General features: G+C 36.1%; 1 protein-coding gene across 1 annotated transcript in view; it reads left to right on the top strand.

Moving 5' to 3' along the window:
- SPINK5 (serine peptidase inhibitor Kazal type 5) overlaps positions 1 to 17,406 on the top strand; it is a gene marked incomplete at its 3' end in the record, with an annotated part of 60,128 nt that overhangs the window by 17,020 nt on the left and 25,702 nt on the right. Inside the window, exons 6-14 of the mRNA XM_082623088.1 lie at positions 1,300 to 1,363; positions 3,174 to 3,301; positions 4,744 to 4,810; positions 8,289 to 8,416; positions 9,799 to 9,880; positions 11,974 to 12,101; positions 13,562 to 13,673; positions 14,775 to 14,902; positions 17,324 to 17,372. Of these exons, the coding sequence (XP_082479214.1) occupies positions 1,300 to 1,363; positions 3,174 to 3,301; positions 4,744 to 4,810; positions 8,289 to 8,416; positions 9,799 to 9,880; positions 11,974 to 12,101; positions 13,562 to 13,673; positions 14,775 to 14,902; positions 17,324 to 17,372 (886 nt within the window). The remainder of the gene's footprint in view (positions 1 to 1,299; positions 1,364 to 3,173; positions 3,302 to 4,743; positions 4,811 to 8,288; positions 8,417 to 9,798; positions 9,881 to 11,973; positions 12,102 to 13,561; positions 13,674 to 14,774; positions 14,903 to 17,323; positions 17,373 to 17,406) is intronic.

Below are 17,406 nucleotides of genomic sequence, written 5' to 3'. Positions count from 1 at the left end.
AAGCATCTCATTGCCCTATATTTTGTCCTCATTTGGTTCTTTCTTTACCCTCAGTGCTAGGTTTGGTTATTGACTGTCTTCAACCAACAAGATGGCGTACTTCCTTTGCAGGTTCTGGCTTATGACCTCAGTCTTGAATTGGCTGCTCTTTAGTTTTTGCAAATATAACAACCAATGTTTGAGAAGGCTAGTAAGAGATAATGATAAATATTCAGTCTTAAGGTTCTACAAGCTTTATCCTTCCTTATAATAAGTATCTTTACCAAACCACAACTGAATTAGATCACTCTGATCCCTCACATGACTGCACTTTCAGAAATACACTCTAAAACTGTGTCTTCCACTTTCACCAAGGGTCAATATAAAGAAACAGAAAACAAAAAATAGGTAAAGAAAGAACAATTTTTTATTACAAATGTATTAGTAACACTACTAGGAACACACTGTACACTAGTTCTTACCATGTTTTATGTGGGGAATCCTGTGATAGCTTATTTAAGCCTCTAATTTATGGTATATGACTTATTATTATACAATGAGAATCATCCTGCTCATTGTGTTTCTTTCTTAGTTCTGTCTGCTAGGAAACTCTGCAATAACACTGGAATTCCAATTTTTATATTTTTCCTCAGCTGATCTCTTTTGGTATAACTTTTTTCTTATCACTTTTAACTACTTAGTTTTTTTATTTCTATTGTTTTTATTATATTTTTATTGTTATACAGATGTTATAGATCTTTTTAGAGAGTAAGAAGTGTATCATATTTATGCTACTATGTTTTCAGATATGCTTTTAAAGTTCTATAGACTGAACAATATTAATTAGGGCCTTACATACTTTCCATGAAAAACAAAATATTAGTTATCATAACCCAAATGAAGAATGGTATAATAGTATGCTGGATACTATAAACTTGAATTCAATTATTTAAAACAGCATGATCATCAACAACAACAAAGTTCCTTGGGTGAAAAAAAAAAAGTTCCTTGGGTGGCATCTAATATCTAGTTACAAGATTTACTTTTTCCCATTCTTCTGATATGGGTCCTCTCTGGAAACAGGAAAAAAAAAATCTGGAAATAACATTTACAGGTCTGAATCTTATCAGCTCTCCAACATGCTCTCCAAATTTCTTTGACTGTAATTTATAAACACAGACTTTTGTTAGAAAAAGTAAAGAATGCAATGTGACACCTATTTTCAAAAGCAAAGGAGAATCACAATACATGAAGAAAAACTGCATTTGGTGAGAAGTTCCATGATATTAAACTGCTGTGTCTACTAACTTTTAATTCCAGTAAAACCAGATCTCAAGTTCGCATAAAAGGTGAAGGAGCATGTAAGAACAGTAATCCAGAGCAGGTGAGGACGAATGTCAGAGTTGGGGGGAACACTGGGGGGCTGACTTTGAAAAGAAAGAAGATGGTCTCCTCTTCCTTCTTTTTTTTTTTTTTTTTTTTTTTTTGTGGTACGTGGGCCTCTCACTGTTGTGGCCCCTCCCGTTGCGGAGCGCAGGCTCCGGACGCACAGGCTCAGCGGCCATGGCTCACGGGCCCAGCCGCTCCGCGGCATGTGGGATCTTCCCAGACCGGGGCACGAACCCGCGTCCCCTGCATCGGCAGGCGGATTCTCAACCACTGCGCCACCAGGGAAGCCCTCCTCTTCCTTCTTTGATGGGGGTGTTTGGAAAGAATTCATTCTTGCTGCACCTGAAATGGAATACTGCTCATTTAGATGAAAAGCAACTGATAGTTCCCGAAAGGGGAGCAGGTTACTTTGGTATTTAGACCTTTCATCTCTATTTCTGCTTTGTATGAAAACAAAGGAAGGAAGGAAGGGAGGGAGGGAAAGGAAACTACATGTGTTGTAGAAACAGAACTACTTCAGTTACTTAACCTGAGTAGAAACCCCAGCACTGTCACTTGCAGTCAGGAGATTTTAGGCAGATTACTTAACCACACTTTACCAGTGTTTCCATATCTAAAAGTGACAATTGGACTAACACCTTCTTTCTATGCTAAAATTCTGTGAGCCTGTGATAATAGGAGAAGTGAGTGAGGTTACCCCCATCAAGACATTTAGCACATTGTATTTTTTCTTTAGATTTTTAAAAAGTATACTTTATTTTTTGTCTTTTTTAATTGAAGTATAGTTGATTTACAATGTTGTGTTAATTTCTGCTGTACAGCAAAGTAATTCAGTTATATATATATATATACACACACACATTCATTTTTATATTCTTTTCCATTATGGTTTATCATAGGATATTAGCACATTGTAATTTTTTTAGCTGTACAGCATTATTTTTGTGAGAAAAAGATAAATATATGTATATGTGTGTAAATATGCTTTTGCTTTTATATGCTTAGGGAAAAAAGGGAGATACCTAAAATATCACAAATACATTTATCGCTGGAAAGTAGGATTACTCTAGGATAGTGGTTTTCAATGTTTTTTGTCTTAGGACTCATTTAAACCCTTAAAAATTATTGAGGACCCCAAGGAGCTTTGTTTATTTGAGTTATATCTATAGATATTTATTGTATCAGGAGTAAAAACTGAGAATTTTAAAAATATGTTTTTCATTTAAAATTACAGTAAACCCATTACATGTTAACATAGATAACCTATTTATATAAAAAAGCCACATTTTCCATAATTAAAAAAAACTGAGAAGGTAACATTGTTTTACCTTTTGTAACTCTCTCTTTTATTGAAGTATAGTTGATTTATAATGTGCTAATTACTGCTGTACAGCAAAGTGATTCAGTTATAGATATACATTCTTTTTTTAAATATTCTTTTCCATTATGGTTTATCATAGGATATTGAATACAGTTCTCTGTAGCACGTTGTATTTTAAATATCTCTTTGTATCACCCAGTAGATTGTGAGCAAGTTGAGGGCAAGGACTGTGTTCTACCTTCGTTCTAACACATCATAGGTTATCCACGTTTACTAATAAATGAATAAACAAGTAAACGAGTTCTATAGTTAACCTTTTGAATTATACAGTACTTACTAACCTACTTTTACATGACTGGCATTGCTCTAGGTAGCTAGTGTGCACTAGGCAGAGGGGCACTGGGCTCTATAAAATTTCTGAAAATAGTGTTGTAAGCATTACCATCCGGATGGTAAATGTCAAGTTTCTTTCCCTGTTCTTCAGGATATATGTAGTGAGTTTCGGCCTTATGTGAAGGATGCAAGACTTGGATGCACAAAGGAACTTGAACCAGTTCTTGGTCCTGATGGAAGGACACATGACAATAAGTGTCTGATGTGTGCTGAGCTATTGTAAGTATCCTCACCCCCAAGCTGGCCAGCAGGTGGACCTGATGAGAATGCATTTGGTTGCTGTCCTGAGAACCACTCCACAGAGAGATAAAGTCCTTTTCCTCAAGCATGTTATCCTTTGTCTTTATAAGGTGAAATGGGCCTTGCTCCCAGAGTGGCTTCTTCTCTTTTTAATTCATATTATCTGATAAAGTTTCTTAAAAAGAGTGGATAAAGCGGTTATGCTAGTTATTTAATTTATTTAATTATAATGACTTGAAAATGCACAGTGTTTTATAAGGCATAATGTTTCAGAATTTAAAAGGTGCTCTCTTGTGGAATAATCTAGGTCAGTCATTTGACATGCATTGCTTCATTCAGGCATGTATAGATACTCTTACTGAAGATGACAGTCTAATTTAAAATAATGTCATGTGGCTGAATTTATTAGTTGTATAAAAGGTGGGACTTTATGAAAGGGAAGAACTGTTGGGTTAATCTTTCTCTCAGTGCCTGACACTGCTCTGAGCACTGAGACACAAATATGAGAAAGATCCAAAGAGTCTTTAATATTCTGGCTGTTAAAGCATAGATTCTCTAACCCGTTTGTCAGCAAGCCTTAAAGTGCTGTATTTATATCACTGGATTTTTAAAAACAGGAGAGAGAAAGATTTAACAGATTAAAGGACTTCACATCTGTCTTTGAAAATTATAGTATGCTGTGTGGAATTCAAGGGCATGTCCTCTCAGGTTTAAAAATAGTTATTATAACTGGTTTCCAGACAGGAAATCATCCTCATTTCCACTTTCTTATCTAGGAGGCATCATGCACTTTTAGCGCTCAAACCTGCCCTAATTCTCTGATTCTGTGTTTCTTTTCATGTGCTAGCTAAAAAAGAGAATCTGACCTCCCTGACTCCTGGTTGGTTTCTTCCTCTGTAGAACTAAGATAGTCTTGTCTATCTCCAAGTTGAACTGCAGTTAGATAATAGATCTGAAAGGACTTAGAAGCTCAGTTCAATGTAGCTTTTATTGACAAGGGTGCTTTTACATGAAGGCAAACAAGTACTTCACAAGGTATAAAAAGCTATACGTAAGGGTGTGGATGACAACATGTACTTCAAATGCTTAGTTTGGTTTCATCCTTGTCACAGCATTGTTTTAAAGCTCTTGGTTCTGCCTGTTAAAGCAAGTTTTCCTGACAATCTTCTGTGTGTCAATCCAGGAGTCACACCCATCCAGTTTTACAGAACAAGGCTTCTAATTGATCGTCAGTGAGTCAGTTTCACACCCATCCTTATCTTTGGCAATTTTCTGGCTCAAACATTCAAGACAGGGCAAAGCTTGTCTCATGTAAGTGGATGGGTTGAGCAAGTTGAGCAAAGGATATGGAAGTGCTTAGCACAGAGCTGGACACTGAAGACATGATAAAGTCATAAACCGACCAACTATTTTCTTAACAGCTTAAAAGAAGCTGAAGAAAATGCCAAGCGAGAAGGTGAAACCAGAATTCAACGAAGTGCTGAAAAGGTAAATTTCTCATCAACACAATTTGGTTCTTGTGGACATAAATATTAACAATTTATACTTGAACCTTTAAGGTAATTCAGTAATGTCATTGTTCTTCATTATTACATTGAACTTTTCTCCTTGATTTTAAAGTTTCCCAAGTTGAATTCCTAGTACAATATTCCTAGTATAATATTCCTAAGTATATTAATCACTAGATTCAAAGTTAAAATAGCATTTCCCACCTAAAGCTCAATATACTCTGCTTGCTTTAAAAAAACAAGAGAATATAAGACAAAGTTTATGCAAATTAAATTCTGCTTAGTTTCCACCAGACTTCTCTTTGACTTAGTGTAAATTACTTTTGCTTTGAATAAATTAGCTAAAAAAGCAACTTAATATAAATTTGACAGGAATAACTTGAAAATAATTCCAGAATCTTTTAAACAGTATATCCACTGGTGTATTTTATGTATATTCCCACTGATGCAAATCAGTTATTCATTTTTCCATTATGGTTATTATGTTCAGAGAGGCGTGCATTTATAAAGGTCATGCTTCTGATTAAACAAAAACCTCAAACAATTATTGATATTGTTGTTTTTAAAATAACCTTAAAATTAAGGTTTTTCAAATTATTCGATGATTTAGTTTTTCAATCTAGTCTAAAAAATTATTCCTTTTGTTAATTGAATACGCATTGTAGATAACACAGCCTGGATTTCTTAAATCACCAAGGTTATTAAACCCTACTTTCAATGAAAGTGATAGCAGCTACTTTGGTAATGAGTAGTCTTTTGTTGAAAGGTCAGAACACCTGAGTTTTAGTCCTTCTCTGGGTGTGTGAAACTGAGCAACTCATCTCTTCTGTCCAGGTCTCAATTTTCATTATTAGTAAAATAAGGAGGCTGGGTAAATGATCTCAATTTTACCCTCCTGTTGGATTCTGATTCTGTGTCCTGCACCCTTTTGTGCTAATAAAAAGATACTATTTTTGTGGATTGTAGGGCATATGTTTTCCTAAGGGGAGACACAGGTACAATTTTTGGTAGTTAAGAGCTGAACTTCCACTTCATAATGCCATTCAATGAAACAAATGTCCCACCCTAAATAGGGCATTCAAAATTTAAATTAAGAAACACAGAGCATTCATAATTATCCATAATGTGTTCAACACTCACTGAGATTTGAAAAGCAATTTTGTTGTGGTGGTTGTTAAATTTCAGTATAACACTTTGGGTCATCTTGTGATATTCAACATTTTATTACTTCATAAACAGGGAGTTTCTTTGCCCTTGTCTTTCATCATGTCTCAGCTACTTTTCCTTCTTTTTGTCTGTGGCTGGGGTCATTGTTTTGGTGGGGTCATTGGACATGATTATGTTGAACAGGACTGCATTATTGTGATGGCTCAATATTTGCCCCATAATTAACCTGTCAGTGGGTTGATCACACAGCATTTCTTTAGAATCTCCTTGGATGAATCACAACTTATAAACTGAAATTATCATTGTTTCTTTTATGGGAACCATTGAGCATCAATTTTATTACCACACTGTGATTATCAGGTGACTGTCTTCTGCGTCTGTATTCCTAGATTGTTACAACCAGGAAGTTCGGAACACACCCATTACTCCTCTAAAGACAAATATCTCCTCATTAGATTCTCTTTTAAAGTGTCCTAATGAAGTGTGAGTTATATATTTTTTTAAATCAGAGAATACTAGATCTAGAAAAGGTCCTAAAGAGCAGCTATTCTGAAAACCTCCTTTGTGTTGGTAGTGAAACTGAAGTCTCAAAGGTGATGTGACTTTGCTATGGTCTCCCAGTGAGTTAGAGCCACAGTTTAATTTCCCTTCTGACTCCAAACCACACTTTTTTAAAATTAAAATTTTAATTGAAGTATAATTGATATGCAATATCACATTAGTTTCAGGTGTACATCATAGTGATTTGATATATATATATATATATATATATATATACATTTCAAAACGGTCACCATGATAAGTCTAGATACCATTTGTCACCACACAAAGTTCTTATAATAGTATTGACTGTATTCCCTTTGCTGTACATTACATCTCCATGACTTATTTATTTTATAACGGGAAGTCTGTACCTCTTAATCCCCTTCACCTATTTCCCCCACCCTGCCCCACTCCCCTCCCCACTGGCAACCACCAGTTTGTTCTCTGTATCTATGAGTCTATTTTATTTGTTCCTTTGTTTTTTTAGATTCCACATATAAGGAAAGTCATACAGTAATTACCATTCTCTGTCTGACTTATTTCACTTAGCATAATACCCTCTACAACCCATCCATACTGTCACGAATGGAAAGATTTCATTCTTTTTCATGACTGAATAATATTCCATCCATCCATACATATACATTGTATATATGTATATATCACATCTTCTTTATCCATTCACCTACTGATGAACACTTAGGTTGTTCCACGTTTTGGCTATTGTAAATAATACTGCAGTGAATAAACCATACTCTTTATGCTCACATTTTTGTAGCTGAAATGGGAAGATGAGGGTCATACAGTTGAAAAACGCTACAGAGAAGCATTTTTATAGATTATATTATAGTAATATATGCTATCAAGTAGTGTTTTGGTATAGCGTTTTAAAGTTTATATATATATTTATCATATATAATTAAATATAACTATTTTGTATACACAAATACCCACACACACACATATATGGCCCTAATCAAATAGAATTTTCAAAACACAGAGAGAAACATGAAAATACTGAATTCAAGCATCAATCAGGAAATTTGTGTGTATAAACCTCTTCTGAATTTTGGGAGGAAGTAACAACATTTTTAGGTTTTCTAAATAAAGATTAGTCTTGATGGTCTGCATTTCTTAGTGGGTAAAGAAGGAAAATAAGGTTCACTCCTTCTGAGGTTTCCACCTGCAGTGTTAGAAATGAACATTGATAAAGGTGGCAGAGTATATATAAAAATGATCCACAGAGGAAACAAATAGAGTAAGCATAATGCTGTTGGATACCATGTTATTCCTTTTTCCTTGCAAACTAAGTAAATTGTTCTTGACTTGTTCCATATTAAGTAGCTCTTAAGTATCTCATCTTACAGATTCTATATTCTGCTCATTGGCAACACTTTTGTTTTGCCTTGGCTGCTGTGTTTTGTTATGTCTTTGTTGGAACCTCATGACAGATCTTTTATTTATTATCTTTTTCCATAGATTTGAAAGTTAACAAAAACTATCTGATTTCAGAAAGTATTTGCTCAGCCTTATTCTTTCCTAGGCTCTTTCACCTTTTAATAAATACACGACATAGTATACACAGGTACTGAGTAATTTGACAATGTAATGACTATTTCTCATTAATACATTGTGTGTGTTCACCAACACTTTCTAGATATGACATTCTTTGACTATAAATCCATGATGCACATTTTCTAGATTAAAGAGTAGAAAAGTGCTAAATGTAATTACTTGTCTTTTTAAAGAATGTCTGCAAGGAATATGAAAACCAAGTGAGGAATGGAAGACTTCTTTGTACATTGGAGTGGGAGCCAGTCTGTGGCCCTGATGGCAGGATGCATAGCAACAAGTGTGCCCTGTGTGCTGAAATTTTGTAAGTATAGATGTGGTTTCTTTGGAGTTACTCAAAAGGTGAAGTGGAGATTGAATAAAATGATGAATAAGAACAATGTTCATGGGAAGATTTGTTGAGAATTTTTTTACCAGTTTTATGTCCTCTACAAATCATAATACCACCTAATAAGTAGGCTCTAATGCTATATATTTCTTTTTTAATACAAATGGATTCTAATATCCAGTAGGATGACTGGATTACAAAATACTTGTTAATATTTTCCCCCATGACCTTTGTAAGCCTTTTTATGAGCTAGTCATAGTACAGAATGAGGGTTAAAAGCAGGCACTAGGACTTTGATTCTTTTCCTTCAGTAATTACCCCATTGTGGCAGAATAGATGGGATGCCCACAAAAAATCCATGTTCATATGTGAACTGGATTAACTCTATCTTTTCATCTTGGACATCTGACCCTGGGGGAAGAGCAAATCCCACAACATATAAATTATGGCATTTATAAAGATGGCTCAGGAAAGGTCTCATCACATTTTCTTTCAGATCCTTGAACTCTATGAGCTCTTTCCTACACTTTCTGACTGCCAGTTCTTGTTTTGGCCAGCTAATGTCTCTTCTATGGTTTGCATTTCAAGATTATCCTTCCTTGGATGAATCTCCTAAAATCACTAAATTCAATCTTTATAACACTTGTAATTTTATTTTATAATAATCATCATAGTTGGTATTTGTATAATTATTTCTAGTACTATTTGTTGACTGTCACTCTTCTCTACTGGTCTGTAAGTTCTAAGAAGATAGGGTATGTGTTTATACTGTAAACTACTGAACTATATGCCCAGGGTGCTGTCCAATGCTTGCCAAAAGATAATTACTAACCAAATGTTGAGTAAATAAGTGAATGAATGAATGTATGGACAAAGATCCCTGCTCTCAAGAAGCTTAAGGGTAATAGCAAAAATAATCCTTGGATGTACACACACACACACACACACACATTGCAAGACAGAATGAAAACTATCCTATAAGAGAAGAATATCCAAGTGTGAAAGCACACTGAAAGATGTAGAACTCATTTCCACTTTGAGGTATGGGATGTCTTCTTAAGAAGGCAGAATTTAAGCTGGGGAGGTTTAAAAGAAGGGAAGATGACAAAAGAAAAAAGAAAAAAAAAGATTGTTACAGTGGAAGGAAATGGCAAACTTAAAGGCAAAATGAAAGAGGTTCTTTGGGGAAATGGTGAAGATTTCAATTTGATAAGGGGCTTTAGGGTGATTTGAAAATGTTTGTTCTAAAACTCAGGAACACTTAGCTGTTTTTTTCCACTTGCGTCTAAACGACTATTTTGTAGCTTGAAGATTCAAAAAATCTATATTCACTTCCTTATTTTTGTTTCTTTCTCCAGCAGACAGCGTCTTTCAGAAGAAAAAAATAAAGCAGATGAACCCCTGAGAAATGCTAAAGAAAAAGTTAGAAGAGAAACTGAGGTGAGGATTAGTTTGATCAATTCAGTTACGACTTTTGTAGGGTGTGTGTGTGTGTACTTTACTCTAGAATACATTTTCAATATTTATTTATTTTTCCTCCACTACTAATGGGTTTCTGGAAACTATTTTTTAGTTACTATTTTATAAGATTTAGAATACTTATGACATTATAATTTTTAGCTCTATTTGGAGGAAATTAAGGCACATTAGTAAAAACAGTTCCACACTCCTGAATGAGGGTGATATATCAAGCCTTATCTGAATTCAAAGTTGATATACATTCTTCAAATGTGTGACAGTTGTTTTGGGGGTTTTCATTTTGAAAGCAATAGCAATGTAAAATTTTAATATGATCCTTTTAAAATCATACAACATTCTACTTTTATAACACCTCTTAACTAGTCATCTGCCTTTTTTCCACTGCTACCATCTTAGCTCAGATACCTAATAGCTTTCTTTTGCATTGATACATTAGCATCCTGCTAATGTATGTTAGCATACATTAAAGATGTTCTAGCCAACATCTTCCTCTATCTTCAAGATTCAATTATTCTTCCATGTTGTTTTCACAGAGTAGGAAATATTTCCATGAACTAATGGCATTATGAAAATCTAATGTTTAAAGGTATTCTAGAGTGTATTTGGACCATTTCACTCCATTAAAGAGACCCTATTTAACTTATTTCTTAGAGTTATCCCACCTTCTATGAAGTGTAGTTCAGTTTCATAAAATAGCCCATTCCCTTAGTACACCTTCTGCCTTCATGTAACTATATCCTAATTGCTAAGGCCTCAGTTTCAACTGCTTTCTTTCCTTCAATCCTAGGTTACACAGTCCTTTTAATTTTAGCTGTTAAATGTCCCTCAACTATCCTATCTTTCACTTTCAATTTCTTCCTTCCTTTCTCTCTTCCTTTTCTTTTTCTCCCTTCCTTCCTCCCTCCCTCCCCCCTTTCTCCCTTCCTTCCTTCTTCCCTCCTTCCTTCCTTCCTCCCCTCCTCCCTCTTTCCCTCTCTCCCTCCCTCCCTTCCTTCCTTCTCTTCTATAGTTTCCCTAGCTTCAGTCTTTAGTCACTTAAACCCTCCACACATCCGACTGGATAATCTTTCTAAAACAAAGATTTGATTTAGGTCCTTCTCTGCTATAAATATTGTTTTCCATTTCCTAAGAATAAAGTCCCAAGTCCTTTCAAAGTTTAGTAGTCTGATTTTGACTTATCTTCAAGGTCTCCTTTTAACCAGTTCCCAAACCTTCCTCTTTGTGTCCTGCTAATTCTTTAGCCACTATACTCCTGACTGTAATAGATTATCTCAAAATAACATATTCTTTTACGCCTCTGTGTCTTTGCATATCATAATTCCTCCTGGAGGACTTTTTTGCCACATTGTTCTCCTAGGCACATTCTAAAGATACAACGCAAATATAAGCTCTTCTCTGAACTTCCTTGGATCATTCTTTCCTATATGCTAGTGCATACTTAATTTAGACATGTGTCATATCCCTTAGCTTTTTATATTGCAATTCCTTATCCTTTTCACTTGACATAAAAGCGCTAAATCACATTCATATTTAATCCCTTTAACTTAATATATTTGTTGAACACTTAAATGGATGAATCTTAATTTATTATTTTTGGCTGCACTGGGTCTTCGTTGCTGTGCACAGTCTTTCGTTGCAGTGCACGGGCTTCTCATTGTGGTGGCTTCTCATGTTGCGGAGCACGGGCTCTAGGCGTGCGGGCTTCAGTAGTTGCGGCACGTGGGCTCAGTAGCTGTGGCTCATGGGCTCTAGAGCGCAGGCTCAGTAGTTGTGGCACATGGGCTTAGTTGCTCCACGGCATGTGGGATCTTCCCGGACCAGGGCTCGAACCCGTGTCCCCTGCATTGGCAGGCAGATTCTTAACCACTGCGCCACCAGGGAAGCCCCAAATGGATGAATCTTATAAGAAGAGAAATATCACAAAATTTTTGGACAATTATAAATCCTAAATGTTTTATTTTTTATCCTTAATTCCTCTTTTCCAATATCTTTGATAAAGAGTATCTAAAGTTTATAGAGAACCATATCTAAACTGTCTCATTTTCTTTATTCAGAAACTCTGCAGTGAATATCAGGATCATGTAAAGAATGGAATACCTTTCTGTACCAGAGAATATAAACCTATTTGTGGCCCAGATGGGAAAATGCATGTCAACTTGTGTTCCATGTGTCAAGTCTTCTAGTGAGTACAGTTTCAGAATGTCAAAGAGAAAAGGGATCCTTCAGTAATCTAATAGAACTAGCTTGTTTCATAGATGGGCAAACTGGGAAGGGAGTTGAAGAAGTTACATGGAGAATGTAAGTAATAGAGCTGGGAATAAGTACCTAGAGCATTTATGCCAAGATGTCTGTTACCCCCGACACTCATTCTCTTAGCACTGGAACATCCTGACTTACTTATGCAAATATCAAATTCTCCCTACTGCTGAAGCTTCATATTGTGAACCTGTTGTACAAGTTTATGGGCATCTCATCTTCCAGAGGGGCAAAGACCCAAAGTTAACACTTACTGCAGAAATTGATTATTGAAGTTGCCCATGAAACAACCATGAACTCTTATTAAATTACAGTAAATGTTACTTTATATAATGTGACATTTCTCAGTAAGTTATAACTGAGTTTGGTTTCAAAATTTGGGACTGCACTCAGTTTATCTGACTGAGTTCAGATTAAGTAGTTGACTACATTTAGAATCTTTGGTCTTTTGTAATTTGACTGACAACCAGGTATGGTTGAAATACCATCAGTTAACTGTACATACCATGCAATTCCATTGTACAAAGCACATTTAGGCTCATTTGGTTTATCAATGTATGGAAATTATTATTTTTCCATCCATCCTACCTCTTCTTACAGATAACACAGCCATGAGTAAGCAATACATGTAAACTGAATTAATAAAGCTACGGCATACACGATGTGGTAGATAGAACATAGACTTGAGAGGAGAAATCTGGGTTAGTTGTGGTCATATCCTGAGATTATAAGCAAAGCCCTCACCTCACCTTGTCTCTGTGAAACAAGGGGACCAGTCAATGTGCTTTATTAAGGCCACTTTCAGGCTCCAGGTGTAATGTCACCACAGTACTAGGTTTTTTTTTTTTTTGCGGTATGCGGGCCTCTCACTGTTGTGGCCTCTCCCGTTGCGGAGCACAGGCTCCGGACACGCAGGCTCAGCGGCCATGGCTCACAGGCCCAGCCGCTCCGCGGCATGTGGGATCTTCCCGGACTGGGGCACGAACCCGTGTCCCCTGCATCGGCAGGCGGACCCCCAACCACTGCGCCACCAGGGAAGCCCACGGTACTAGTTTTGATATCTCCTTGCTGAACACTGATGATGTTCCTTTTCTGACCACAGCCAAAAAAAGGTAATTTACAGAAAGCAAGCCTCCCAAATCCACAAGTAACGCTATCTTTATTTCAGTGTTATGCAGAAACTATGAAGAAGTTATGGTATCTTATCATACTGGAGGCTGTTTTGTTGCTTCTCATTAGTATGTAGTGATAAAGGGGCAAAGTTGCTCCTTCTTGAGGAGGGAGGACAGGTTAGCAATGCAGAAATGTGGAGAAACCATTGACTGTGTTTGGTCCTATGGATCTGTCCTGTTTTTGTTTTGTTTTGTTTTGTTTTTTCTCATTCAGCCAAGCAAAAGCTGAAGAAAAGAAAAAAGATGAAGCAAAAGCTGAAGAAAAGAAAAAAGATGAAGCAAAAGCAAGAAGTAAAAGAGAACCTGGAAAAGCATGCTTATATGCAGTGAGTAGACTTTAATTTGAACATACTTCAAAGAGCCTAAAGGCTGGAATATTGCCCTGCAAAAATCCCCAGAAAATCTTAACCTTTCAATCTGGAGATGACATTAAGATGAATGATATGGGAGTTGATCAATTCTTGCTGCTTCAGAGACTCTGTACAGTAAAAAGAACTTATTTGCAGTCTGAAAAAAAAAGATTTCTAGTTCTAGTTTCATCACTTAGAGACTATGCTAGCTTTTGCTTACCACTTTCCTGAGACACTTAGTGTATATTTTCTACGTGTGAATTTTTGAAATTTCACATCTGAGTTGGGTTCAAAATACATTGCACACACACAGAAAACATGGTTTTTACCTTTGAAATATTACAATATTCACTCTCATGGCTTTATATAAGTTACCGTTAACTTCTTCTTTAGATGATGAAAGTCTCCTAATCTTCCCTCTAAATTCTATTCTTTTTCTTATCCAACCATCCTCCCTAACACAGCTGGAGTAAAGTTTCAAAATATTAACTAGATCATAATACTGCTCTTCTTAAAATGCACAAATAACTCATTATCAACTAAAGGATGCATTTCGATCTCCTTAACTCTCTTATTTGGCTCCTTACCGTCATTCAGAAATTCATGTTCTGCTATAGGCCATGTAGTTTCTGACATGTGCTTCTCAGCTTATTTTAGCAATCTAAAATGTGTATTTCTCAATCCATTTCTTAACCAGGAAAATCCTATTTACTCTTCAAAGTCTCACTCAAAGTATCCTAGTTCCCTGACATCTTCCCTGATTTCCACAATCAGATTTCATGGTCCCAACCTCTGAGTTCTCAGATTTTCTTGTACCTGTACGTTTGCACTTATTCTATTTAGATTATAGTGGAGTTTACTTATCTACCTCTTTTATTATACATCCTATTATGTCTTATTTGTTTCCATCTCTTAGCAAATCACGAGGTTTTTTTTGTTCAATTGAATTTTATATTTGAGAGAAACACAACTAAAATCCTGGGCTCAAAGATTAGTTTCTACCAATGTACATGCTTCAAACTTCTGCTCTGAATGGGAATAAAACGTGTGTCCAAATTACCTTCTCTATCTTGGCAGAAGCTGTGCAGTGAATACCGCAAGTTTGTGAGAAATGGAAAACTCTTTTGCACCAGAGAGAATGACCCCGTCGAGGGCCCAGATGGGAAAATGCATGACAACGCCTGCTCCATGTGTGAGGCTTTCTTGTGAGTAGAGCTGCTGCTGGGAAAATGAGGGAGGGTTTTGTCCTTTCTGCTTCATTTCTCTTTTTTGGAGCTTTATTCTATTTTGTTTCTTAAATTGTGTTTGTTTCTTATCAATGGCATTTTTTTATGACACATTTTTGCACAATGTCCTAATTGTCAAAGAATGATTCCTGCATATCAGTCACTGGTTGAGTTCCCGTGGAAGTGTAAATGACATGAAACAAGGATCATACCCTTGCAGAGTAGGATATGAAATCATCTGAAAACACATGACAGATCATCCCTTTTAGAATAGACAACGTGGTACATCCTCTCAAGCCAGAGTCTACTGTATTCCTTAAGTCTTTGTCCCAAGGGATACTCTATTTTCTATATGCCCAGAATCTCTGAAAGGATTCAGTCATTCCATCTTCCCTAGTGGAGAGCAATACAACCCAGCAGATTTGTCCCATAGCGTAAGTGAGCCATGGAAGCATTAAAAAATCTGTTAGATGGAAGTCACGACTATGACCATACAATCATCATAACCAACATTTATTGGCATATAATTGGCATATACTTGGGTTTTGCTACCCAATCTCATTTAATCTTCACAACAACCGTATGAAATGGGTTCTGTATTATCCCAGGTTATAGACGGAAAAAAATTAAAGCCCAGAGAAGATGAGAATGATGGAAATTTCGGCCCAGGAAAAATGAAGAAAATGATAAGATTTCTCATTGTAGGGTGTAGACAGGGTATAATTATTTAGCAAAACCATTATCAACTTCTGGTAGTAACATCTGCCTGTTACGCTCATTTCAGTCTGTTTTTCTTTACCTTAATCTTTCAGAGATGAGGAAGTAAGTCTGCCACCTAGTGGTCATCTCTGCTGTTTCCTCTGACAAGTTTCCATTATGAAAAGAAAATGCTTCTTAAATTTTATAGTCAACTTAGACTCACAGTAAAGTTTGGATCAGTATCTATATAAAGAAGTATAAGAAACCCCACAATTTTGGAGCTATTTTAGTTAGTTTCTTCCATCAATATAAAAATTCCTTATCCAATTAAAATTTTATTGCCTCGTATTTTATGGATGTGTTAGCAAAGGCTATTGCCTTTCTTAAGAACCATATTTCCCTCCATAGTCATTTCTTAAACACTTTAATATCACATACAAATACTGTTTTCAACTTTTAAAAAAGTTTTAAGTTGATCAATGAGCAGTTTTTACGTTGACTGTAATGTATGAAAACGTTTTAGCAAATTATTTTTGTCTCTACAACATGATTGAATTATCTGCATTACAGATCTAATTATGCTGCAGACTGAGTATATTAAACTCAATTTGCAACACTGTTACTCATCCAAAATGGTTAAGAGCTATTACTCTCAGGTTAAGAGCTATTACTCTCATTTCATTTTCATCATATGCCTGTTTTTTTTGTTTTTTTAAAAATTATTTTATTTATTCATTTTTGGCTGTGTTGGGTCTTCGCTGCTGCACACGGGCTTTCTCTAGTTGTGGTGAGCAGGGGGCCACTCTTCCTTGCGGTGCACGGGCTTCTCATTGCAGTGGTTTCTCTTGTTGCAGAGCACAGGCTCTAGGTGCATGGGCTTCAGTAGTTGGGCACGTGGGCTCAGTAGTTGTGGCTTGTGGGCTCTAGAGCACAGGCTCAGTAGTTGTGGCACACGGACTTAGTTGCTCTGCAGTATGTGGGATCTTTCCGGGCCAGGGCTCGAACCAGTGTCCCCTGCATTGGCAGGTGGATTCCTAACCACTGCGCCACCAGGGAAGCCCAATATGCCTGTTTTTGGAGTGTTCACTTTCAATAATGCTTACAATGCTGATGATAACAATCACTTTTATCAATCACTTTATTATGTACTGGATACTAATTCTAATTGCTTTACATGTATCAACTTATTTAATGCTCACAACAGTCCTATGAGAGAAGTATTCTTATTACCTCTTCTATCCCTCTACTCCATTCCCCCATTTAAAGATGAGGAAAACACAGAGAGGTTAAGACACTTCTTGTGTTCCTTATTCTATTTGGCTGCAGAGTCTTTCTTCTTAACTTTCTTCTTAATCACCATGCTATACTGCCTCCCAGAAGCTAAATATCACCACTTTATAAAGAGTTCTGCACCTTTTTCAGATGTAAAAGAATCAGCAAACAAGAAAGTCCTATTCCAGGATATCTGCTGGGAAGCTATATAGGTCTACTCATTAATTAAGGGGTTTTCCCTTGAACACCATTCTCTTGAGGTGTGGTAAATCATTCTAATTATTACCCAATAAAATTACACCTACTATGAGTGGATCTTTGGAGTTGCTTGAGAATAATCGATGCAATGAATGATCAACCTGTGAATGTTAAGAATCTATACTACTGTATTAAGATTCTTCTGTCTCTCATTTTTCCTGTTTCTTATAGTCAACAAGAAGAAAGAGCAAGAACAAAGGCTAAAAGAGAAACTGCAAAGGTAATTTTCTCACAAATTCTTATATTATACCCTG

The sequence above is a fragment of the Mesoplodon mirus genome, assembly GCF_964341445.2.
Source record: "Mesoplodon mirus genome assembly, chromosome: 5".
NCBI lineage: Eukaryota > Metazoa > Chordata > Mammalia > Artiodactyla > Ziphiidae > Mesoplodon > Mesoplodon mirus.
The sequence above is the reverse complement of the archived record's forward strand: the minus strand, read 5'-3'. Positions and strand labels throughout refer to the sequence as shown.